The sequence below is a fragment of the Mizuhopecten yessoensis genome, unplaced genomic scaffold (genome assembly GCF_002113885.1).
Source record: "Mizuhopecten yessoensis strain PY_sf001 unplaced genomic scaffold, ASM211388v2 scaffold2049, whole genome shotgun sequence".
In the NCBI taxonomy this organism is placed as follows: Eukaryota; Metazoa; Mollusca; class Bivalvia; order Pectinida; family Pectinidae; genus Mizuhopecten; species Mizuhopecten yessoensis.
In genome coordinates, this window is record NW_018404352.1 from 154,897 (window position 1) to 182,604 (window position 27,708).

The window sequence follows — 27,708 nt, forward strand, 5'->3', positions numbered from 1 at the left end:
GAGGGGCGGGCGAGTAGTGGAAGGTAATAGGAGGGGCGGCGTAGGGGAAGGGGAGAGGCCGGGTAGTGGAGTGGGGTAACATAGGGGAGCGACGGCAGTGGACGAGATGAAGCAGGCTATAATGAGGGTGAACACAGATCGGGACCTGGTATAGCATATACAATAAAACAATATGTTGCGTATTATTGAAATATCAGTTAATCTTTCTTCACTATCACAATAGTTCACATATGATCACAACCTAAACCGACGTCACAGTGTCCGACATATAACAGGAGGTTGTTCATTCACGTGGCCGTACCAATTCAAATATTACATCTGTTGTATTTTAAAGATCATGTGTAACATAAAAAGGAATTCCGGTTTCATAATATCAGGGAAATAACTTGAACCAATTTTGTGTTCTGTATGGTGCGAAACTGAGGACAAACTCTAGTGTTTACCTGCTATTAACATTGTGGATATGCAATATACGTATATTCTAATTAATTTAGATCATTTCATATTTATCAAAAGATAATCGAATAAAGTACCATATTGTTTTGAACAAAATAGAAGCAAGTCCACATTTATATTGAAAACAGCTACTTAGACACTTTTGAAAAATGCTGGACAATGTTTTGGTCATGTCAGATGTCGCAGGTACTCTGGCCAAAAACATTCCATGTTAGAAAATGGTAAAACTCTGATAACTTTCGAGTTGTGGCCAAAACATCTTCGGAATGATAAGAAATAGATATAATAAAGGAAATTGCTTTCCGAATTACACTTTCAAATCAAGTTGACAATAATCTGAAAACCGAAGCTGGAGTGACATCAGGAGCTATCTTTCACTGTAGGTATTTGTACACTTTGTAGCAATGGTTTCCGGAATCGGACACAATTACGTGACCGTCGTCCGTGACAGCCAGTCCCTGGGGTCCGTAGAGCGGCTCGGCGGAGGAGTTGACGAAGCTGAGGAAAGACCCCGTACTGTCGAATACCTAAAACAGAAGAGTTGTACAAATGTTGAAAGACGCGTTGTAATTTAAAATCAAATAAGTGTAAACGGAGAAACGTTTATAATATACCATTAAAAATCCAATCTCTACCCAGGGTTGTCGTTCCTTTTCAATCACAAAATAAAGGGACTGCAAGGACCGTAACTCTGCGTGGAGATTGTTAAAAATCGTGTAACGAGAGGAATAAGGTGTACACCAAAAAGACGTGTAACAGGAGACACGTGTAATAATGTACAACTAAAACAAGTCTAACGGGAGAAACGTTAATGATGTACAATTAAAAAACGGTGTTAATGGACGAATGTGTTGTAGTGTACTTATACGTGTAACAGGAAAAAAACGTTGTAATGTATAACTAAAACACGTGTAACCGGTGTAACGGTAACAGTTGCAACGGTAGGAATGTGCAGTAATATACAAGTAAAACACGTGTAGTGAGAGGAACGTGTTGTAACATACAACACCAACACGTGCAACGCAGTTAATATGTTAACTAGCAGAACACGTGTAACGGGAGATATTTAAATGACAAAAGCATGTTTGATTTGGTTTTATTAGTTTAACTGTCCTATTACCGGTTAGGGTCATTTAAAGACATGTTTAAAGATATGTAATTAAACACCTGTTATGGAACGAAGGCACATTTCCATGTGTCATTGAACCACGGAATTAGCTATCTAATGCTGTAAGTAATATTCATCATGTAGTGGGATCTGTTATTAAGGAACTAAAGTGTGAAGACCATTGAGGGGTCACTATCTAGCAAGTTTGGACTTATGCAAATTTGCTATCTAGCAAGTCCGGACTAATAAAGGTTCGCTGTCTAAAAGATCCGGACCAATAAGGGTGCGCTATCTAGAATGTCCAGATTTATGAGAGGTAGCTATCTTAACACTAATACCACGATTGATGAGGGTTGTTTTCAAAAATGTCAGGACAAAGAGGTTCCCTATCCGAAATGTCCAGACTAATGATGGTTCTTTATCCAGAATGTCCGGACTAATGAGGGTACTTAAACAGGAATGTCCGGACTAATGAGGGTTCTTTATCAGGAATAAATAACCGGATTAATGTGGATTCTCTAACAGGAATGTCCGGACTAATGAGGGTTCTCTATCGGGAATGTCCGGACTAATGAGGGTTCTCTATCAGGAATATCAGGACTAATGAAAGTTTGATATTCAGAATGTCGGAACTGATTAATGTTTCCTATCTAAAGAGCTGACTAACGAAGCTTTGCTTTCTAAGCTTTGCTGTTTAAAGTGTCCGGAATAATAAAAGTTTTCTTACTAATGATTAGGATCCGTTATCTAACATATCCTACTAATAAAGGTATCGTATCTAAATTGTCCGGACCAAAGAGCGTTTACTGTCTGAAATGCCCAATTAATTATGGTTTGCTTACTTAAGTGTCTTGTTTATAAGCGGTTCGCTATCTATTCTCCCACCCTTCACAGGTGTGTCTCCCGTTTTAGCATGGGAAGATCAGCTTGTTACCCACAAGGGGGGATAGCCTCGTGCCGATTAGCACGTGTTCAATTGTGACGTCATGAAAATGCGTCATCAGTAATTGTGACGTCATCAAAAGTGAATGAAGATATGCATACCCCACATGTGTTTTTGTTTACAAACATGGCAGACTACTGTCGATGGAGCTGTGACTGAAATAAATAGGATGAGAGAAAAATAATCATCCCCTACCTTGAGGGTGTAACAGAGAAATCTCCAACCCTCGGGCTAATTATTTGGTTGTCTAACCCTCGACAGAGCCTCGGGTTAGACAACCAAAAAACATCACCCTCGGGTTGGAGATTTCTCTGTCACACCCTCAAGGTAGGGGAAAATTATATTAATCTTTCCCGGCTAAAACGGGAGACACACATGTGAAGGTTGGGAGAAAATCTCGTCTGCAGTATTTGTTACGGTGTACATCGAGTTAATGCCGTTTAGAGAAGCTAGCTTATGTGTGCTGTAGGTGTCTGGATAATCGAATTGGCTACACGCCTATTTGGACAGAGCCCTCGGCTACAGCTCCCGGGGTTCGATAACAAAACAAAATACTTACTACCATGAAATATACATGAGCTTAGGTACAGTTAAATCCCTTTTGGTTGTTTTATGGATGCGAGAAACATCGAGTAAAGATTTTGTTGTCAATTAATGTCTTGCCCAAGCAATGCCAGGAAACTACTTATCTATGTTAAAGCAAGCATCATGCTGTACTGGAGACATGCGAATACAACTACAGGGTCCATCAGTATAGCTACATATATGACGTCCGAATATATACATAATGTAGCTATGTGTACGATGGTTCAGGTTTTACTTGAAAGAAATGCTCTCCTTGTTGACTTCGTCATGTAGCTGTTCTGTGTGTTTTAAGTACACGTAGCTGTTCTGTGTGTGTTTACAAACAAGTAGTAGCCGTTCTGTGTGTGTTTACGTACATGTAGCTGTTCTGTGTGTGTTTTAGTACACGTAGCTGTTCTGTGTGTGTTTATGTAAACGTAGCTGTTCTGTGTGTGTTAACAAACACGTAGCTGTTCTGTGTGTGTTAAGTACACGTAGCTGGTCTGTGTGTGTTTTAGTACACGTAGCTGTTCTGTGTGTGTTTATGTACACGTAGCTGTTCTGTGTGTGTTAACGTACACGTAGCTGTTCTTTGTGTGTTTACGTACACGTAGCTCTTCTGTGTGTGTTTACGTACACGTAGTTGTTCTGTGTGTGTTTACGTACACGTAACTGTTTTGTGTGTGTTTACGTACACGTAGTTGTTCTGTGTGTGTTTACGTACATGTAGCTGGTATGTGTGTATTACGTCCACGTAACTGTTCTGTGTGTGTTGACCTACACGTAGCTGTTCTGTGTGTGATTACGTACACGTAGCTGTTATGTGTGTGTTAACAAACACGTAGCTGTTCTGTGTGTGTTTTCGTACACGTAGCTGTTCTGTGTGTTTACGTACACGTAGTTGTTCTGTGTGTGTTTACGTACACGCAGCTGTTCTGTGTGTGTTTTAGTACACGTAGCTGTTCTGTGGGTGTTTACGTACACGTAGTTTTTCTCTGTGTGTTAACATACACGTAGCTGTTATGTGTGTGTTAACGTACACATAGCTGTTCTGTGTGTGTTTACGCACACGTAGCTGTTCTGTGTGTATTTACGTACACGTAGCTGTTCTTTGTGTGTTTACGTACACGTAGCTTGTATGTGTGTATTACGTACACGTAACTGTTCTTTGTGTGTTTACGTACACGTAGCTGTTTTGTGTGTGTTTACGTACACGTAGTTGTTCTGTGTGTGTTTACGTACATGTAGCTGGTATGTGTGTATTACGTCCACGTAACTGTTCTGTGTGTGTTTACGTACATGTAGCTGTTCTGTGTGTGTTTACGTACACGTAGCTGTTTTGTGTGTGTTTACGTACACGTAGCTGGTATGTGTGTATTACGTACACGTAACTGTTCTGTGTGTGTTTACGTACACGTAGCTGTTCTGTGTGTGTTTACGTACACGTAGTTGTTCTGTGTGTGTTTACGTACACGTAGCTGTTCTTTGTGTGTTAATTTAAGGACGTGCCAGCTGTAGAGTTTTACGTACACGTAGTTGTTCTGTGTGTGTTTACGTACACGTAGCTGTTATGTGTGTGTTAACGTACACATAGCTGTTCTGTGTGTGGTAACGTCCAAATAGCTGTTCTGTGTGTGGTTACGTCCAAGAAGCTGCTTTGTATGTGGTTACGTACAATTAGCTGTTCTGTGGGTGTTTACGTACACGTAGTTTTTCTCTGTGTGTTAACATACACGTAGCTGTTCTGTGTGTGTTAACATACACGTAGCTGTTCTGTGGGTTTACGTACACGTAGCTGTTCTGTGTGTGTTTACTTTCACGTATCTGTTTTGTGTGTGTGTATACGTACAATCAACTGCCGTGTGCATATGTACACGTTGTGTTTAACTTGAAGTGCACATGTCTGTCTTACTGCTTACAGATCAAGCCATATATTCGGGTTATTTGCATCACTTACAGCAGAAATGATGACAGCTGAGAAAAGATTGCTGGTATACTAAACATGGAAACGATAGTCCAGTCAAGTCAACCGTATTCTACAGATACTGTGGCTGTTAGCGGACGTAGAAGAGGAAGCTAACTAATAAATGGCCAGTGAGGCAAAAAGCATAGATTACGGAATCTGTCATTAATCCCCCGCGTTGTAACAGTAATTTCCTGTCTGGGTCACGTTGATCACGTGATTGATACCGCACGTGCTAATCACTCTATAAGTGTACCTAATATGGCTTTACGGAAAAAAATGTGGAACTACAGAATAAGGATATAATTGCCAATTATACTGTTCGCTTTTAACAGCGACATCCAAATTACGAGACATCACGTGACTTTGGTTGTGTTTGTGGAAGGTCTTCAAACATTCATCAAGGAAGAAAAATGCATCGCTTAAGCCAGTGTCCTTAAAATGCATCTACCTTACTCTAACATGTATATCCATTCAAGAAGGAGTAACATGATTACATATTTATGAGTGATGACTCGATCTAAATAATTTGATGGTACATGCATGCATCGATATGATTCCGTGTTATATCCTCATTATTAACAACTTAATTTTAAATCTATTTGAAAGGTATATCAGACATTTTATTTAACGCCCAAACAATTCTGAAATATCATATGATTAACCCACGCGGATACTGTAAGGGAGATAACTCGAACACAAATCAAGGTAGCTCATAGCCAAAAGAAGCACATTTTCCCATGCATATTTATGACTTAATGATAATCATATTCATTTCTTCATTGCCTTTATGAGACGATCAGATGTCTTAATTAATTCTAGTTCTAACATATGCAGATTGTTATAACAACTTTATACAGCGGCTGGTATCATTTGTGCATAGTGAAAAACGGCTCGTTTCAGGATTTTAAATGCTCATCAAAAACAGACAAATATTATATTTCGAAAATTTGAGTGGGTCTCAACAACCCATTACGTTAACGATGGTTACTGAAATAACAAAGGAGACTGTATCAGTTAATCCTGAAGTCCATACAATTTGAAAACACAAAATCATCCATGTTTTTGTCTCCAAAATGATGATGATGATCATAGTTTTATTGAAAAACGGAGTCATTTGACTTAATCAACGGTGTTAATCAGTGAACCATGTAAATCCTTAAATCTGACAACAATGCATCAGGGGTCATGCTTTGGTGACCTTTCATTTTATACATGGATGCTTTAATTAAATCTATACATGAGTTTTCCACAATTGTGTTTTTCAGAGCGTCATAATAATTGACTGACGTAAAAGGTCAACATAATGTGACCCCTGACATCGTGTTGTTTCCTGGGTGCGTAGTTAAAATTACCTCATAACTCATTTGAACTCTTCCAATTCAAAGGCTGGAATAGCTCATTATGAAATTGCAGGGGTGAATGAGTTAAACCATACCCATAATTATCTGGATATGTAGACTGGTTTAATCCTTTACCTACATAATTACCTACTATAAGTCCGATTTACATCAGCCTTATACCAGATCTTATATTGTTACCTGAATATCTGAGATAGCCTAAACTCTAATATAGCTACCTGTATTTGAATGTTACCCTCTGATACCCTAAACAACATAGATTACCTGGATCCGTGAGTTCCCCCAGTCCGCCACCAGGATGTTGCCGTTGCTGTCTACTGCTAGTCCGGTGGGCGCATTGAACTGGCCGTTTCCTTCCCCATTTGATCCGAAACTACTGAGAAAGTTCCCTTCACCGTCAAACACTTTGATGCAGTGATTGTGGAAATCTGAGATGAGTATATCATTGTCCTTGTTCACGGCTACGTAGTGAGGTCCTGCGAACTGCCAGTCATGGTTCCCCCTAGATCCGAACTTTGATATCAGTTTACCGTTAGATTGAAATATGAACACACAACTTCCCTTGTTGTCCACGACTATGATGTGTCCGTTCTTATCCACAGCGATCCCCTTTGGTCCCAAAAGTTTCCCGGTACCTATCTTGTTTACGTACTTTCCTTCTGGAGAGAAAACACTGATCCACTTGTTGTCATAGTCGGCCACCAAGTAGTTCCCGTTCAGGGAAGCAGTCACTCCCGTGGGTCGTTGGAGCTTCCCTGCAACCCGTCCGGGGGACCCAAACTTGATTTTACAGTCACCAATCTCACTGAATACCTGAACACACTGGTTGTTGCTGTCGGCCACTACTGTCTTTCCTCCAACCACACACACTCCTTGTGGGTTTGTAAACTCGCCTTTGTTTCGGCCTTTCGTACCAATTCTCATCAACAGGTCGTCTTCGATGGGGTTGCTACGACGGTTCGATCCATGCGACCTTGAACTTGATAGGCGTTTTGTTCCTTTTTGTTTCACAACGGTTCTCGGTATTTTTGACGAATTTCCTAGGTGGTCGGATCCTTCATCCACACCGGAAAGAGCCCTGATTTTAAATGGGGAACCCCGAATATGTTGACCATAAAGCTTGACGTCAAGTTCATAGGCAGCTTCTTTTTTAACTGTATACGATATCTCATAACTACCGTTCTGGTGGTCGATAATGGCCGGAGATTGCTTGTGACCAGATTCGTCACGTATTTCCGCCGAGAGAGAAGCGAATCCGATCTTAATTAACTCCCCTTTCCTGTCCTTGGTTGTCACGGTGATGATAGAAGGCCTACCGATGTGACATACCTTGAGGCCGTCACCACTGGCAACCGTCTCAAAGGCTATAGCACTATTACTGTTAATATTACCGACGTTTACCATTAACTTTTTGAGACTTTGAAAATGACTAGGGTCAAAGATCAGACACTCATTCTCTTCGGGCTGAAATTGAAGTCTAAGAGCAGGTAGTTCCTTCAACTTTTCTGACATTTCCTTCTTTATAAGCAATATTTCTGTTTCACTTCCACTTTTTAATGTTTCATCAGTCACGTCACAACAATTAGACATTCTAGACAGAATGCTTTCAAGTCTTTCTTTCTGGCCTGCGAGAGTCAATTTCTTGTGGTCGTAGATTGTCGACAGTTCGCCCAGAAGAGCAGTTTCTCTTTCATCCATCATTTTTCTAAGGTCTCCAAATGCAGTTTTGATTTTATCCTCGGCATAAGCGTTATTCTCGTGCAGATTATCCGTAACTGTCCCTACAGTGACAATAGCCGACTCCAAACTTGGAATCTGCTCTCTGGCTTTCGTTACCAAATCTTGCAACTGACCTTTCTGTTCGAAAATTGCCTCCTCAAGTAGCACTGTCTTGTGGCCAATGTGTTCCACATCAGTACAATCTTTGCACACGGCCGTTTCACATGCACAGCAATAGTACAACAGAGAATTCCCGTCATGGTTAGGGCAAACAAGCGTCATATCGAGGGATTTATCCGCGTAGCCTGTGACGTCAGCCAGTAATATGACGTTGTGCTCCTTAGTGAGGTCCTCGGTCAAATGAGAGTCGGAACACTTTTCACATAAGAAGTCTCCACAGTCGACACACTTGGACATAGACGTCCCACTCTCTTTCCCACAGTCCCGACACACCTTGGGGTTCTCGATAACCTCGATCAAATTCGTAATGAAGAAATTTGATTGGAGAGCTTCAACGCCCTCTTGTGGTAGAATAGACTGTTGGCGACAGATAGGACAAGTGATTGAGAGACTCTCCGGTGGGATATAGCTATCCAAACACTTCTGACAGAAGGTGTGCAGACAGGGCAATACCTTCGGTGTTGTATACCTCTCCAAACATATCCCACAACTCAATAACTGTTGGTCGATCTGACGCATCACCGAAAAACTCTCTGCCATGATGATCCGAGAGTTACCTCCCTTGGTAGCCTGAAATCAAGCAGAAAATGGATGAGTACATCGTTAATACGACTTGGCGAAACTACTTTTTGTAGAATTACCTTCGAACTGGTCACTCAATTTCAACCAAGCTGAAAATAAAGATTAATCAAAGAAAACCTTTAATATCCAATAACCAATTCATATATATGATTCCCTCTTAATCATGATATAGAAAGATGTTTCATCACGTGAACGCATACTGACACGGTTCGAAAACCATTTCAGTTGGTTGTACGTTGTACCAGGGCCTCTGTATTTGTATGTATGGATACATAACGATTCTGCTTCAACATCCAGGTAAACAATTGACCTGTGTAGCAATAAATCATTTGACTTCAAATGCAAATATTTTACAATTCAATTACAAGTGCCAGACACAAAAATTATCCACAATGCTTTATGTCTAAGTGGCCTGATGACCGACATACATTTGAAGTCGATAGATTTGTGTTTTCAGTGTAAGTAGCAGTCGACAGGTGAACGTTTTTGACTAAAATTAAATTTCCACTTCAGCTTCTTCCGACGGGCTTACGTTAATAACAAACTGGTTTCTAATATTTTAGTACATCTTTTGAGTTTGATTTTATCGATGATAATTATTGAAAGTTCTGAATTTCTTTGATGCTACAACAATAACTACTGATACTTAATCGTTCAAACAGAGAAATATTGCTAAAAATATATTGCTAGCAAACGATGATTAGAAAGTTTTAGTCTGTAAACCAATAGAACAAAAAAGTATGTGGGTAGACAAATGTTTTGAATAATCTATGATTCTGTTCGCAACAAAATTGGCTTGAAACGACGCTTTCCAAATCATAAATAAATGAGGTGTCGAATTTTACTCCAGGTTGCGGTCAAAGTAACCAATGGCTTTCTGGTCGCCCCTCGGGGAAATTGTCAATTAGCAGTCATTGTTAGAGTATGTATACCATTGTACATCGATTAGGATAACATGGTCTGATCGTGAAATGATGACCACGGGATATGACTATTATCACTTAATATGATCTGACATATACCTAAAGTCAATCCATATCGTGTGGTCAACGATGTGGTCAACGATGTGTGGTCAACGGAGCGAAGTCGCGGTTAACAGTGTATTGTATGCTTACCGTTGACTTCAATAAATAAAATATAAACTTGATTTATTTTGTTTTAACTTATAATAGTCACTCTTGTTAGCCCAGATGTTAGCGCGTGGGGGGTCTTAGTGTCGGAGGACACTGGAGTACCCAGAGAAAACCCACGTTATCAGGCAGGTGACCCCAACCTTTTGACGTCCGATCGGGGAATCGAACTCCGGCCGCCTTGGTGAAAGGCAAGTGCGCTATTCACTGAACTACCCGACCACCCAAAACAAGACTGCGTTCATCTATGATGCATTTCACTGTCATAGGCTGCATTGTTACAATTTTAAACTGTACTTGATTATTTTGCCATTCATTGTAATATGAAGTAAAATTATGATATTCGTGTTTATCGTTGCATAGGATATATACTGCTTTTCATAATGAACATTATGATATCATAATGCTGTATCGTCTTACTGTTAATTTGGAATGTGTAGTGTGTACTCTCCTATGTGTTAAACAGGGAACATGCTTAAACCATAGACTTAACACACATTGCATGTTCGAGATGTAAGTAAAATAATTAATTCTTCTCTTACTTTCAAACGTGCATTGCATTTGAAAGGTATGTTATGGAGCCAAGTTTTAATTTACAAATGATGAGTAATTTATATTTTGAAGAAAAAATTACTACGCCTGTATTTCTATTCATATTTCATAAAATTAAATTTGTTACATTATAACGTATATGAAGTAGTAAGATATCCTGTTTATGTAAAGTACATGTACCAGGGAACATGGTAAAATAAAAAATACTGGTTAAGACAGTACATCAATTATAACGCAAGACCAAATCGTTTTAGTTTAGTCAGTATAATTTTCAGACATTGTTTGCATGCGACTGTGCCTGAATTAGGGGCACCAATCAATTGACAATGTTCGGCATGAATAACTCCAAATACTGGAGAAAAGTAACTTCATGATAAGCAATGATTTAACAACATTACACTTCAAAAAATATGTAACGGGTTATTTGCATTAACAGAAATGTCGTAATTGTAATATAATAATAAAGAAAAGACTGAAGTATATGCTTGTGGCGGAGGACGTTTCCCATGTTGATTGACTACTTACATTCCTAGTAAATTGAAATAAACAAATCTTGATATCAAATTTGATAATTTTGAGAGATATTGTCTTTGGAGGTTATACCAATACCAAAGTCATTAAATGTAAAAAAAAAAAAATCTTAATTCCGGCAAATATTGATTTACAACGTATCTTAAATTATTTAATAGCAGTGCTGACAGGAGTAGATCAATATATATACATACGCAATATCTGTGTTTCGGCCTTATCTCCGTGGCGTCCATTTTAGATGTGGGTGTATCACATATGTATACTTGTGAATGTTTTTTGTAAGATTTACAAACATGAATACAAATTTGGGCTGGAAACATCCACAGCTACATGGTCATTACAAAGGCCAGCGCGTGCTTCGTGTTCTCGTAAGCCACGACAATCAAACAGAAATAAAACGAACAGAAATCGCTTGATCCTGGTATCAATATAATGTCACCGGTTCGTTCACATGTAAATTCTGCCGATACTGATGCATTTTCCATGTCGACGGGTTGATATAGACATGCCGTGACGACATTTATTGATGAGGCCCAGTGAAGGGTACACTTCAGTCGGAGCTTTCATTAACAATAATTAACATCAATTAAAATGATGGTTAAAAAACACTAGTTTGATGATAAAAGTTATTTATTGAATACTGGATATTTTATTGAATATTTTGTGAACAAAATAATATTCTTTAAGAATATAACTAACGAATATAACACAACTGTTATCTGAATTCAATGAAAATTAGTTTTCGTAAAATAAAATACCCCTTTGCGATGGCCCCTTTTCAGACCACCATGACAAAGTGCCCATCAGTCAAGTTGTAAGTAACCCCCCGGCCCTTTAGTTTACACGAACAGATCAAATTGTTGTCTCTGACTAATTGGCGTCGGTTAAATCTATGATGGCCAGGGCCATTATCATTATAGGTATATGTAATCTGTTAATATACATATCTTTCATCTTAAATATGGAAACGTCAAATACCTATGTATAACTAGACGATGATGTATCAGACACTTTTTTAATTGACGAGGACCGGACATTTGATTTAGCGATGGAGACGGATCGGATACAACTATACATTTTGTCATTATGGTAGGGTACAGGCATGTAATGAGCTGGTTAAGTTATGGACTATATGTCAATTTCATAATTAAACAATAAACGAATACATCTTATCGATGGTCGGCTCACTATACTAAGGTGGACTACATTCCGGCTGAAAAATAATTGAAATGTTACGCATTGGGCCGGATCTGCCTTTCTGGTTTAAAGAAAAGGGCTCATCATTCTCAATAACATTACAGATGTTTAAAAAGCTCTAACCAACAGACAATTTTGGTGACTTATTATGAATTATGTACCAAAATGTTCTTGAATTCACTGGTCCATTTCCTTAATAAATCTCGGACTTAAGTAAAGCTATACTGTTTACACCACTAATGGTTCTTTACTTTGAGAACGATCTCAATTCTCAAAATTAGTTTCGAGTTAGGGGTGTAGGTTGTTAGTGTAAAGGAGTACGGTTGTAGGTGTTTAGAGTTAAGTCTGGTGTATAAGGTTTTAGGTGTTTGGGATTATGGGTAGACATTACATTTATCAAATAGCGAGGGAAATGGAAAGAAACACTCATTGACTTTAAACAATATCAGAAATACTAACTGTGAAACTTCTGAAAAGACTTTTGAATTATGCTAAAAATACTCCAGTGAAACATAGTAGTCTTGCTAAAGTCCAATAACTTTAATGGATGGAACCAATCGATTAAGCCATCTGTGTACACTGTGAATGCCAGGCTGATATATACAGTGGTGTGTTCCAATACAAGGTAGTTATATTACTAAATAGTTATAACTTATATATATGATGTGCCAAGTAGATCGATACATTTATATATGTGTGTATTTACACACTCATTATAAATAAGTATGGAAAAATGATATCAAGACATACGGCTTGATACCACCGGAACCGGATGTACGGATACAAATCTTAATCTATTCCGGCTAAAACTGGAATAAAATTCGAGTGCAGTTCCGGTTCCTATAATCTGTAGTGATGTCATTGTTACAATCGGAACATGTGACTGGATGTGTCAATCTTAAGTGCATGTTATTTAGATAATATAATATATCTTATAATATAACCTTGCTCATTGCATTGAACCTGTGACGGCAGACGTATGGTCGGATCGATCCAAAATGGCCGCTCTAATAACTAATTTAGGTAGGAATAATAACGACAAACACTATTTCCAAATCGAGATAACTATAAAATTAAAAGCGATGCTTTCAGATGATAAGAAAACGTTTACTGATATCCTGTAAAGTCCTAACGGTCAATTGACCCAATAAGTAATATAAGGCCATATTATTAAAATAATGTGCAAGTGTGTCAAGAGATGAAACAGTAAAAAAATAAATAAGAAAAGAATGAACTGTCAAAAAAGGAGTAAACACAACAGATGAAAGAAGTTTGGAAGGATGACAATTGAAGAAAGTAAAAAAACAAGGTTGGATGCATGAAGGGAGTATGAACCGAGAGTGGTGTGTTTGTGGTACAAAACATATCCCCCTCCCCTATGAGGTTAGCGCATGAACGGGGAGAATGAAGCGCCATGAAAACAGGAAGTGTGGTAAGATATACAGGAACTAGAAGTAAGCAAGTTTTCATCTATAGAGAAATATTACCTACTAGTATACGTACTGTCGATAATGTCATGTTTTCAGAGAAGTCACCAACTGTCACACATTACAATATCTTGGTTATAAGTGTACTGTTCAATATGTACATAATTAAATGTTATGTTGTTGTTGAGAAGTGCTCAGCATATCACTAAAGTGCCATCTCGCATGACGCTTAGAAAGAACCATATGGAAAAGCGGCGCATTATTGGCACGTGGGTTAATTATCGTCATTTACTGTCTATTTCTGAATATTCCAGTAATGCTACTTTCCATATTCTACAAACAATATAATATTTAGCGCGAAGCATGAGGCCGCATATACATGTATATAAAAGCACACGCGAGATTATGTGTGGAGAAAGCCATGTTTCCCCGTACCACGCGAGGACAGGGAGGATATTGATCAGCCCTTACACCACATGTTCGGCCTTTCTCTTTCTGTGAGCAATGTGTTAACGGATCGTGACATGCTTTTATCGGTGTACGCTGACATGATCTTAATTGTTACAGCACAGTTTTATCAAACAGTAAAACATTTACCTTCTAACGACTACGTCTCCACAGGACCCGGAATCTGTTCCATCCATGTTGGAATTGTTCCGGTTTCTACAGCTAACGTTAGTTCCGTTTCCAGCTATTATAATATTATAAGCGAAACTATTATAATATTATAATTTTATAAATAGCGTCACGGAAAGCCTAAAGCCAATTTATACAAACGACCACAGCGAAAACAGTAAAAAATGTTATTCTTGTTCACGCCAAAAGCCATCGACGTGAATTTCTACATTATCCGGAAAAATCAATTCTATTAAACACATGTGGAGAGCTCCCGGAATGTCAGTTTCAGCATGTGCACCGAAATAACTTTGACAGAAATCAATACTATACGTCACAAATCCTTGAATTCTATTCCTCCTGTGTGAAGGATCGATATATTAGTCTGGAGGAAACACACGGTACACATACAACATCCCAAAACTGACACGACATACATGAAACCTCCAAATATTACGCGGGAATGTTGTATTTAAAGACTGTGCTATACAGATCGACCCTCTACGTCAATAATTCAGGCAAGGAATGTGCCGATCACTGGTCGGAAATCGATCGATACTCTCGATTCAGTGTAACACACATTCAGACTGAATCACTCGCGGTCTTTCCACGTGCTAGCTTGGGTGAGTGCTGTATATGTGCTCGTCAACCTCCGCTACATAAACAAACGGGTATTATTGCAGGCAGAATAATACGTGAATGCACTTTTTTCGTTCAAAATCAAGCATGTGTAAATCACATATTCCGCCTGTGTGCGGTGTAATGATTCACCTTTCAGCCGGTCGATATAATTTGTACAAGACAAATTGTGATTCAAGGCATCGGAGCTATATACTGGTTCTGGATAATTAACCACGACAAGAAATTTAAGAGAAATCAAGAAATATAATCTTTTCGTAAACATGATTTATAGTGTAATGCACTTTATGGCGAATTGACTAATGCTTTTTGAATAAACCCATTTGTGCCAAAAACATTTAATAAAAGTATAAAAAAACGAATTTACATTAGTCCGGCATCAACGGCGATGCGTCTTTTTCTATTACACACTTCTTCTGTTAAATACTTATAAATATCTGACAGGTGGCAATGAGTAAATGTATTGATATAAAAAGTCTCAGCTGGTCTTGAAATATAATCACTTTAAGTGTTTCTTTGGATCACTTAAAATGCGAGTAGCTATCGCGCGATGATAAGTTGCAAAATACATATTAAGGTTTGGACATTTACATGCAGAAACCCCCTAAAGGTTTGAACAAGTAGTAGGCTGTATTCAAGTACATGTTATCCTAAGAGGCAACCTCTTCAGCAAAGTTGGCTTTCTTTTGTTTAGAAGGTATCGAAAAAAATGATCGGCTGTCCCCATATAGTAATACTTGGAACCTATTTCTTTATATTTCGCACTAACCTTCTTGTTCGGCAGCTTCGCTCGTCTTCAAATTACCTTAGCTTTTTCGACAAAATTTAACCCCAAACAAACAAACAAAATACATACAAATGTTAATATAGGTTACTCGGCGGGTACTGTATACAAACAACGGGTTTTATCCTGCAATTGTGACGAACGTTTGTTGTGTCTGTCTTTTGTTGTCATGTTGATTACGTCACAAATTAAAGTCGCCCTTTTAAACATACACATTATCATCAACGCGTAAACGCTGAAGGTTGTATCCTGGTCAACCCAATGGTTTCTCGTTACCACTTGGATACTTTGTTATGAGAAACTTGCAACAGCTACGTTATTGATGACGAGGTGTTCACAAATAAAAGGGCTACTTGAAGGCCGCTTTGAAGTGCAACTGAAGCAACTGAAACGTCATAACGTTTGACAAGGTAGTGTGAAATGTACCCTAGTAAAGTTTACAGTACACTAAGCGGAAACGGAAATATCAACGAAAGGAAACAGAACATATGAATATCACAATTAGGCCAATGAAGGCAGAAGAATAGTTCATTTTCTGTCCCTTAGATTTCCCGAATAAATGAAAAGGTCACCAATTTCTTTCCATTCTGGTTCTTCAAAAGTTTGGGTTCAGATTACAATAAATCAACTGAAAGGTTTGTGACATCAACCTTCAAAGACTACAGGGTATACAACAAATTGTGGTGGCTGACACTATCTTGAGAGAACCTGATCGTATGCAACACCGCATAACTGGCCTGTTCATCCAAATTGATTTCTGTAAGTTACTTGACTGAATGTTACAGCTTACACGATATGCAGTCCAATTTGAAAAAAAGGACGGACAAGGCCTTTGGGCCACCAAACCAGGTTTATAAGCTTCTATGAGAGTAGCAATAGTATATCAAAAAGAAGAAAAAATGTTGGAAGAATAGCGTTCTTTTTCGGATAACGGTGTGCAAAATGGTGAGGTGTTTACGGGAAAGGTCCAGGGGAGATGTTTGGTAAGGTTTGATTTGTTTGTGTTTTACGTCCTATTAACAGCTATGGTTATTTAAGGACGTGCCAGGTTTTGGTGGTGAAGGAAACCCGAAGTTCCCTGAAAAAAGCCACCGAATTGCGGCCAATATCTGGTGGCTGCCCCACGTAGGCATCGAACCCACGACCCAGTGGTGGAGGGCTAGTGGTAGCAGAAAAAAACAGCAATTTTTGCGAGATTTACTCACGGAAATGGCGAGGAAGTTATTAAGAAGAAATTGACCGGCCATTGACTCAACGCACCAACAGTTACAGGTTTCTATGATTTATGTCAATGATGTCGGGCTTTTACTTTTTAATACAGGCGCTACCTAGAGCCAATCATAATCGGTTTTCGTAAGGTGTGTCTGTAACAGAGTGGGTGATTTGAGATGAATTGACTTAGAAAATCAAGTAATGTTTTTAATGCTTTCAAGAAAACAGGCCAAACAGACTTTGGCAAGGAAATAATAGACGACGCACTGAAAGGTCACACCGTAGAAAAATGGTCTTTTTACGGCGACAGAATCAGGGCAGGGATTATCCCAGACAATCCATCCGGCCGGGTTCCACGGCCCCTTAGCCAGTTTAGTCAACAGAACCAACCCAAATACAGGATTTCATGTAAGTCTAGTGGGCTCCTGCGGTAAAATAAAACTCTATGTTCTATTTTGCAAATCCATCACAAATGTTGAGAGGATATTACAAAGCTTGCAGGGCTTAGCTTTCGATATTGAAATCCATCCCATCCATACTTCACCACTAGGACTGATTTCCTTATTCTGCGAGAAAGAAGCAAAAATATTTACGAAGGAGATGCTGAACATTTACAAAAAGGCAGGATTTATTATTCTGTGCAGAACCGCAAATAGGGCGTTAATGTCTTGGAGGAAACTCAATGATAACTTGGTATATCATCATTTAAAACCAGAACTTAATGAAGCATTTGAATCAACTGAAAAATGTTTATTATTGACAGCTATTGATCAGAAAGGCGCCTACCTAAATAAACGACTCGGCAACGAATATAGTAAAATCTTTAAATACCTCTGGAATAGGTCCATGTACGAATATGTGGCGTTGGCCTAAAGAAGTGTAACTATAAAGATCGTCAACAGTTTGTTTTTGTTTCCATTTTGTTAAGTATTTCTTTTACTACAATTTAGTGCATTTGTATTTGTGGCTTTAATTATATTAATAATTCTTTAATCAAGGCAACCAAGAAAACTCTGAGTGAAAACCTGCTTGACTTTAGCAGACAGTTTAAGAATCGGAAGGTTTTCATATCAATGCAGCAACGTCAATTTTCCAGGCAGAACGTGAGATTGTTCATTAAGCCTATGTGATTGTTTCCATTAGTTTCGCATTTTCTCTTACGCAGGAAAATGTACAAAAAGAGGTGTGACAGCTATGCTGGTATATCAGGCAAAGATAACATATTCTTAGAGATTTAGCTTGTTTGATAGTTCTTTGTTAAGTAAGTACTGAGGACAGTAAGTCTGACAGTTCTCTGCTATAGACGAAGAGATAAGTTACGACAGGGGTTTTGAGATCAGGAATGTAATCCACCCCTGAAATTCCATAATGAACTATTCCAACATTTGAATTGGAAGAGTTCAAACGTGTCTTCAGGGGTGAATGAGTTAAAAGCCCGAAAACTCACTTATGATATAGAAACGGATGTATTTAGGTCAGGTTAGGCAGAAAGGTAGGGAGATGGACAGACTAGAGGTTATTGGTCTGCCGCAAAGAGAATGTCATATCAGTGATTTAAAAATAATGTGGCTAGCTATCTAATCACTTTGAATGACAGTTCGGAATCTGCACATCAGGGAAAGTCAGACAATGTAAGTCACAAAGCTTATATAAATAAATATGGGAGAGCATGGTCGATTCAGTTTTGAGCGAGGTTGCTAAACATATCCGGAGTTGGTTTGAGAAAAGTAATATCATTTGTTGGCATGTTATTAATCGGTCAGTGCTGAATGTGAATGTTTCCCCCATAACCTTTCATTGAGTGAAATGATATTCAGGGGAATATGAATGCTACATATCTTCTTAATTCATGGTATAAAGTTAAGATTATGAAAAGTTCTTGTTACACAACAATTAGTGTGTCTATGTGATCTTTCGATGACTAGTATGATGTGTACTCTTCATCAGACAAATGACCAGTGAAGCGTTTGCACACAAAGGTGTAAAATGTGTACGAGTTGTCCACAAAATCGATGTCGATTCGGCCACGCTGGAAGCGTATACAATAGTTGTTACATAGGTACCGAAATCACTCGATTCAGCTATGCTTTGTTTAATACTTAGTCATAGATGTGCGAGAGTCTATGAGCCCCCTCACCTCGATTTAGAACTGGCCCACTACGGCGTATCCATGTAGCTCCTTTATCTGCCACTTGAACAGATCACCCCCTCTGCCCAATTCTTTGGAGCTATCCCAGTCAATCACATGCTTTTTCTGTGTGGCATGGTCTGTGATTGCCGATTTGGGGTACATCTTGGTGTTCCCAGACAAATAACTCGGCAATCACAGACCATGCAACACAAAGTATTGCAGGTTGTAGTTGACATCTTTACAACATGGCAAAGCATTACAGTATTTAATTCTCACATATTTCCACACTGTTCTTTGTTGAGGAACTCCCATTTGAAGGAAAATAAGCTGATTTCATTAAAGGCGTGTCCAATACATGGCCGTAAGACACTCTGTAATTTTACTGGGGGCGTGTCTGTTCTATTTCGGTATTTTGTTTTAGAAACTCTATCCAGTTTCCATATTAGGTCTCCCCATATAGCAAAGCAACTGGTTTTATTTATGGCTTTCACAACTGTTTGGAGAACACAGACTATGTTGAGGCAGATATCAATTTCTTGCAGGATTTATTTGAAATTGTTTTGTGAACTCTCCCAAATGAAATGAAAACGTCGAAACTGCTCAACCATTTATGAGGTTAGAACAGATATACTCGTGTTTCATAGAATCTGAGGTTGTACTTTGTTACAAATTATTTTAAAGACAGTTTGATTGATCACAGATCTAATGAGTAAGGCAGGAAATGATATCAAGTTTAAGGACATTTCCGTCCTAGAAAGAACCAACGCCACAGCTAGTGCCTGATATGTATTCTTATTTAAGATCAGGATTGTAATCCACCCCTGAAATTTCATAATGAATTATTCCAACATTTGAATAGGAAGAGTTCAAATGTGTCTTAAGGGGTTAATGAGTTAAAGATGTATTAAGGTCAGGTTAGACAATTAGGTAGGGCGATGGACAGATTTTTAACAATTTAAAATTGGACACCCTCGGGTCCGTTTGTAATATTTCACTTGTGAGTGGTGTCATAGCAGCCATTTGGATATATGGTTGTGTATTTCCATGTAATTAACAGAATAAAATCATTAAATACGAAACTATCTTTTGCTCTTGTGATGAGTTATTACTTGTTGAAGGTACTGTATATTATGAACCAAAATGAAGCCCTAAGACGGGATGTCAAAATGCTATTTATTTCACCGTATTCAATATCCAAATTAATGTCTATTTTGTGTATGAGATGAGCTTGTCAGATGTTTTGTAGAATTTTCATTCTTTGGCGGTCAATGTCACACTCCTATTGGTAGACATGGGGTATATGAACGTATTTACGGAAAATCCTAATCCGTCATATTAAAAATACTCGGATAAGAAAGGGCTATACCTAGATCCCTCATAAATTTTTCCATCATGTAGTTTGTTAAAGCAGGTTGTACAACCAATAGGGAAATTATCGAGTTACTAGATTTAACTGGCTGCAAGAAACATCCCTTAAATTCTTTAGGTGCTGTAGTTTTTTTTATCAAATATAATTATATATATTTGCTTTACAAAAGTTTTACATGAATATAGCTAGTAGATATACAGGTGCATTATGGTTAGCGTATATGACGAATGTTTTCAATGACAAAAACATAGCTCTGCATACTCGATTGTCTTCTGATATCTAGACGTAAGCTTAGAAATTCCGTCCTATAGAAGTTTCAAAACCCATGGTAATAACTTTCGTGATTGTCCTGGAGGCAGAATTATCATGTATCTAGTAAGAATGTATTCAATTCATGTCAAACATATAGACGTCGTGTGAATGATAGTTGATAACGTAACAAGGATTATAAGTGTGACGGCTGGTATCTTATCACCTGATAACAATGCATGTCTCCATGTCCTACCTCCCTTTCCTTCTAACAGATGTTGGCTTATTTTTCTGATGACTTAATAACTATGACTCAGCTATCAACATATGTAGAATTATATGGCGATGGTTAATGATAGGTCGAAATATCCAGTGACAAATTCTTTAACAAAAATTCTTAATCATACCTTATACATGTGGTAACATGTGCAGCTAGCTGTTCATACATGGTCAAATTTTAAAGGGGCCGACATCATGTCGAAGACGTTCACGTAGATACCTTTACCACCTGTGTGACCAGTACACTGATAAGTTAAAGTTAACATTTATCTTTTGAACACTTGTGTAACCTTGCACTTCGGACAGGGAAAGGGTATCTGGTATCCAATATAATATTTAGACATTCATCTAGGAAGATTCTTAAAAAAGATATTAATTCGTTTTAAAGTTACCGTTTCGAAGATTTGACCTTTGACCATTAGCTGTGGAATCCATCGAAACTTAAGCAAATCGTCATCAAATAACCAGAACGTTTCTGTTTTTAATTAGAATCGACTTTGTTTTAAGGATGATTGACATTTATAGTTAGTATCGAGTGAAGTTGCGTCAGAGATATACTAAAGTATTGTAGTTATAAGTTTAATGTTTATGACATTTAACGAAAACGTTAGAAAAAACAGCTATCAATTTGTTAATATGGTGATGTTGCACGGATTTGAAATCTGGAGACCAAACATTGGCACTTTAAATCTTCTGGAGAATTTCCGTTATAAATTCTCTTTGTTTCAGTCATTAGTTATTAGACAAGGCTATTTTTTTTAAATTTCATACTAACAATGTTGAACATATAATATAATAAAAACGCCATGTTTGTGGTGTCAAAAGTATGAATTTGTGTGAAGTTATTATATATAAAGGGTAATGGTAAATTTCTTCAACACGTTTTACTTACATTGTTTACTTAGATGATTAAATACAAAAAATATCCAAGTTTAACATTTCCCCTTTCAGAAACCCTGAATTAGAAATAACTGATCCCAGCAGGAAAAAAGTGTACAGTAACCAATGATGCAGCTTGGCCTCAAAATAAAATTAGTTCGAAAAATGTTCAAATGCCTTAAATCATGAATATGTTTCATAAACATAAAACAACAGCAAACATGCAGCCCAGGTTATTTGACCAAAGTGATGACAAAAACATCTCATTAATGTAATAATATTACACTAAAAACTAAAATAGTAAATAAAACAGAAGTCGTAGGGTACAGCAGGGGAGGGTGAACATCGATCTTAATATAATAAAGTAACAAACTGACCTTGATTACTGACCCTTTTCAAGCTGTCTACGTTATTAGTTTATAATGCGAGTGAAAAGATCATGACCTTTCCACCTCTTTAGCTTGACAATATTAATCAATATTAATCAAAATCAACACATTTTTGAACTATCTAAATTGAAAATGAATGTAAGCATTATGAAGTTGATTAAAATTCCTTTTTAGTTGTTTATTATTTTGTCGGTCTGAAGGACAATCCATTGACTTATTAGAAGTAACAGACGGGGTCATGATGTACAACATCAGATTATGCAGGCAGGCATGTACTCTTTCCGCATCAGAGCTGACGTATCTGTGATTCCTCTAGGGATTGTTGCAGACATATAGTTTTACGCTATCTGCAAACATTCTCCTACATAGCGCTACGTTTTATATTCCGTTATCAAGTTGCATTTTGATATTCTAGAACTTTCTAGGAAGATCTAGTAATGGACCTTTTGTGGGCAATTCACCAGCAAAAGACGTCTGTTACATAGATTTTATCTCTGTCGTGGCATTTACATTTATGACCATTGTAAGCTGTGACCTATAATGTATTGAGCAAGCGCAAGCTTCAAATTATTCTACAACTTACAACGGCCACAAATAAAATGCCATACCGGCATAAGTATTGATTTGTGCCGGTCGACTTAAAAACACATATACAAACATGTACAAGATTTGCTGGCAGGAGGGTATCAGTCCGCAAAATATGATTATTTCTATTCCCAGAGAAACAAATTCCTGTTCTGCTGAAGACAACAAATATCTCAAATGTGACTTTACACGAGAAATGAATTTGAAATTTAACTACATACAATAACCTTAACGAAAGATGAGGTTGGTCTTAAAGTTTTGTAAATGGACCTTTATTACAGAAGGTAAATCCTAACTAAATCCAAATACATCAATGTACGACGATGGTTTTTTTTATTCAACTGTGGTATTGGTTATCTTCCTAAAAAAATTTTTGGAAAAAGAAGTAACCATTAAAAACGGAATACTCATATAAAATTAATAATAGTTAACAGTACTAAGTTAGTGCTGTTTTATTTGGACACTGCAAGTACAATTGTCAGCAAAACTTTGAAAAGTACAATGTAACTCAACTCATTTTACAGTGTGTTAATTGTGACGCATCAATTGATTTCCATGTCATGCTTAATAGTGACACTTTATAGAACCCCTTGACACTAGCGACAGGAAAAGCTCCAATTAATACAAAAGGCAAATCAGCAATGAATCAAAATACATCACAAGACTTAGTGAGGATCTAAATCCTGTATTAGTTCATACGTTTCTGTGTTCGGGGAAATAAGCCTACTGTATATCCCACTGCACGTTTCCGTGGCAGGAGACTGATATTGCCCCCCCCCCCCCTCCCCATCAGAAACGGAATGTTTTCTGTTGTGTCTCTTTAGGGAACATTGAAGAACCAATATCTATGTGCTGCCCCCCATTACACGTGGGATCCATCCATTTCTCACCTGAATACTTATTTTCGGCGGTTTATACCGGCGTCTCCATATTGCCCTGGCTGTTGCGAGGACATGAAACCCGAAAGGAAACAAACATCACATGATAGACAAACGACGGTAGTTTCGAAGTTGACTGTTACTCAGAGGTGTGAGCCGATAGATCCTCACTGGTGCGGAAACTAGAATATGACATCATCAAAACAGGTGTGTAGAGACGAAGAAACACTTTAGGAAAGAGACTAGTGTACGAAGTGCCAAGATGGACATTAAGAAGAGTGGGTCCAAGAAAAAACATACTAAGACGAAATACCAAGATGAACTTCAGAGGAGTGTATCCAAGAAAAACATACTTAGGACGAGAATACGAAATGACAAGATGGACATTAATAGGAATAGAGGACTAGGATACGACATTGTCGAGACAGATATTCATAGAGCCGGGATGTTAACACAAGGACGAATATAATGATACCTACCGTTCGTCGTCTGTGTCCTCATCAGTAAGGCCTGAAGCGAGCCATAAAAGTTTCATCAATACGTAATGTTCGTGTCTGCATTGGCAAGCAGCGAACCAGTGCATAATATCAAATTTCAGAATAATTGGAAATTCATTTTGCGAATATGGGGAGACGTGAAATTAGCGACGTCAACGAGAGTTCATATTTGACTAGATTGACCGCTGTACTTTTGTACGTAGGACATTCAATTGGATTCAACACGTAGATCTGAGTTAGATTTGTTTACTCTTGCCCACATTGTTTGCCGTTCTCAAAGACAGAGAAAATTGTATGCTATTTTTGGTATCCCCTATCAACTTAAAGTTATTTAATTATTCTGATTGTCTGCGAAATCGTAACTTTATCAAACAAATGTTGATGATGGCAGTTTTTTCCAATTGTCGTTATGTTTGAATCTATTACAATAGTTTAGAATAACAGAAGTAGTCGGATAATCATTAAGTAGAAAATAATGGTGAACATATTGTCAGGTAAGATACTAGCCAACAAGGGTGATTAATATAAGGTGAAATAACTTCATTTTCAATTTCATAATTGTTGTAAAATAAATAAAGTTTATATTTATATTATCATCGTCCAATAAAACATGTTCTATAAAATCAAATGTTGTAGAAGACAATGGTATTAGTATTAAACACTGGTATGAAAAGTTAGAGTATCATCTAGTAAAAGGAAAGATTATCATCTAGTGGGACATGCTGGTATATATGATTTTCCCCAGATAGCATAATGGTAGGATTATAGTGTAATAAAAAATAATAGATAGATAGAAAGAGAATGTCTTCATCACCACAGCCAGCCATACACAGACTCTATATTATACATATAAAACAGTTAAGATCCTACTTATATTGAATGTATAAGACTAGCAATGTATGCATCTACACTTTATGCAGTAAAAACAGTCTCTCGCTCAACGGTCAACACGTGTCGTAGCTTAGTGAAACACAGAGACACAGGTAAGCGCAGGTAAGCGACAGCTGGACAGATCATACAGGTAACACATAGCAATACTGACAGTAAAAGTGTCGTAGCCATCGTAATATGCAAATAAACATTTGATACAACCTTATAGGTTTATGTTGATAACACTATAATACTGATTCTAATTATACACAGGCACACAAAAAGAGTAAATATTGAGCCTTGTTCTCCTTCGAACGATGGTAGTAAAATCCACGGTAAAATGTTTTATTTCCACTTCACCAAGAAATGAAAGGTGGGGTAGCTCGTATAAATGAATATCATTTACCTATTTCACTCCTCCAACCCTATTCCACCACGCCTGTTAGATACATATAGTGCATATCAAGGGCCTTTATAATAGTAAATCCGTTCCATTTGTTTAGATTCATCATCTGGCACTTACGAACTCGTCGAATCAAAATGATCTGCCCTGATAACTGGGTTGGTTGTTTTCAATGATTTACCTGTGCACACCTGATAACGACAATAAAGCTAAGAGGGGTGCACTGCACAGCAACAATCAGGAACCGTTTTATCGGCCGTATACGATGTGTGCAACCAAAGACATACTTAAACAAATTACACCAGTCACTCTGTATTGAAGCCGATAGAAAAAACCCGCAATTTGTATGATTTATGGTTTACTAGTTAACCATTAAAAGAAATATGAAGGTATTGAAAAACGTTTAATAAACAGTGGTTTTACACCGTAAAGACATGAACAAAAGACAACGATAAGATAAACTAGCACGTAACAAAACGGTGACACTCACCATCACTGAAGACCAACTCACCTAATAGTGATGCCATCCCCCCTGATTTCGCTTTATCAGCGGTCAGGCCGTTTCCGCTGAACTGGCCGGCCGTTGACGTTTGTAAATCCTCACCAGTGAAACACTTGAGTTCTTTTATGTTCACAGATTTGTGTCTGATGGTATCCTCCGCAACAACGTTATAGCCAAACCAATGAAACAACGAGGACGGAGGTACTGCGCCAGTGCTGGTAGTAGTGTCGAGCCGAGAAATCAATGGGCGACCCTATAAGCGACATCCATTACGTTCTATAGCCGGGCTGTATACCGAACCGGTCTGATTGGGGTGATTCATGCATAATATTGATTATTTCTACAAAATGGGGATATATGTAAGCTGCAGTTGTGTTGCTTTATTTTTTACTATTATGGTCTACAATCGAGGAGCATTGCCAGTATGTGCACCTTGCAGTGGCTTGACCTTCACGTACCTACGGACGTGAACACACCATATGAGGAGAACGTGTTGAATACAAATGAATTTCAACATATGTGTTTGAAGATTTCTTGAATGGCATTTTTCAGATTACTACCATTGCAGATGTTCACGTGTCTGTACACTATTCTCACACTTTGCTGTTGATCACATGCATCATGCTTGACAAGCGACGAGAAAAACAATCGTCACGACGTCCCAGGTTATCTATAGTGATCACCAAAAGACATACCATGTTTAGTAGATTATTGGTAATATGTGTTTAATGGTTAAGTGATTGCCTGGTTTGCAAATCAATATTTAAGTGATTGTCCGATGTTTACATCACTGGTAATGTGATTGGTCGGTGTTCATATCAATGTTGCAGTGATTGCTAAATGTCCACATCAATTCTGAAGGGATTGCTCGGTGTTCACATCAAGGAATGGGCGGTGAAAAAGTATGGGGTCACTTTCCCGACCACGTGGGTTTTCTTAGGGTACTCCTCCCACATTAACCGCCCCTNTTTCATAATTGTTGAAAATGAAATAAAGTTTATATTTTTATTTATTATTCATATGTTCACACCAAAAGTGATAGGATTGCTAAATGTTCACATCAATTTTAAAGGGACTGCTCGGTGTTCACATAAATGGTTAGGGGTTTCAAGGTTTTCTCATAAATGGCGAAGTAATTTTTCGGTATTCACGTCAATGGTGAAGTGATTGGTGGGTGTTCACATCAATGTGTTCATATCAAAAGTGCAGCTGTTGTTCGGTATTCACATCAACGGTGAAGTGAATGATAAATAAGTTGTGATAACCTGCGCCTAATCCTTTTGGTGTAATATACAATAAAATCTGCTTAAACTAAGTGAATGATTGGTGTTCAAAGTAATGGTGACGTGATTGCTGGGTATAGACATTATCGGGGAAATGATTGCTTGGTGTTTAGATCAATGATGTTGTGATTGATTGATGTGAAAATCAATGGTGAAGTGATTGTTCTGTGTTAACATCAATGGTCTACATGCACTCAATGGAAGTTGAGTATTAGACAACATGACCTTTTGCTGTGTCAAATGTATCTACTTCTTCAGGTGTTGTCTTCGAATTTTAATACCTAATGGGTTACTTACAATTGTTCAAAACAGTTGATTGTGGGAAAGAGCTTGCTAGTCCTGGTGCTTGTTTGTTTGTTTGGAGGAGGAGGAGGAGGAGGAGGAGGAGGAGGAGAAAGGATATCTCTGTCAATATATTAAATGTTCCCTTG

General features: G+C 37.9%; 1 protein-coding gene across 3 annotated transcripts; it reads right to left on the minus strand.

Moving 5' to 3' along the window:
* LOC110444580 (tripartite motif-containing protein 2-like) lies at positions 1–26,275 on the minus strand. Of its 3 annotated transcripts, none has more exons than XM_021488958.1 (3): positions 26,004–26,275; positions 6,660–8,864; positions 1–983 (listed from the first exon to the last, which is right to left on the minus strand). In XM_021488958.1, exons 2-3 carry the CDS (start codon positions 8,832–8,834, stop codon positions 831–833), a joined length of 2,328 nt encoding a protein of 775 aa, XP_021344633.1. In that variant the 5' UTR covers positions 8,835–8,864; positions 26,004–26,275; the 3' UTR covers positions 1–830. The 3 variants fall into 3 exon arrangements, with proteins under 3 accessions (XP_021344633.1, XP_021344639.1, XP_021344627.1); XM_021488964.1 differs by lacking the exon at positions 26,004–26,275 and adding an exon at positions 14,311–14,955; XM_021488952.1 differs by lacking the exon at positions 26,004–26,275 and adding an exon at positions 11,284–11,340.
* Between the last annotated feature and the right edge of the window lie 1,433 nt (positions 26,276–27,708).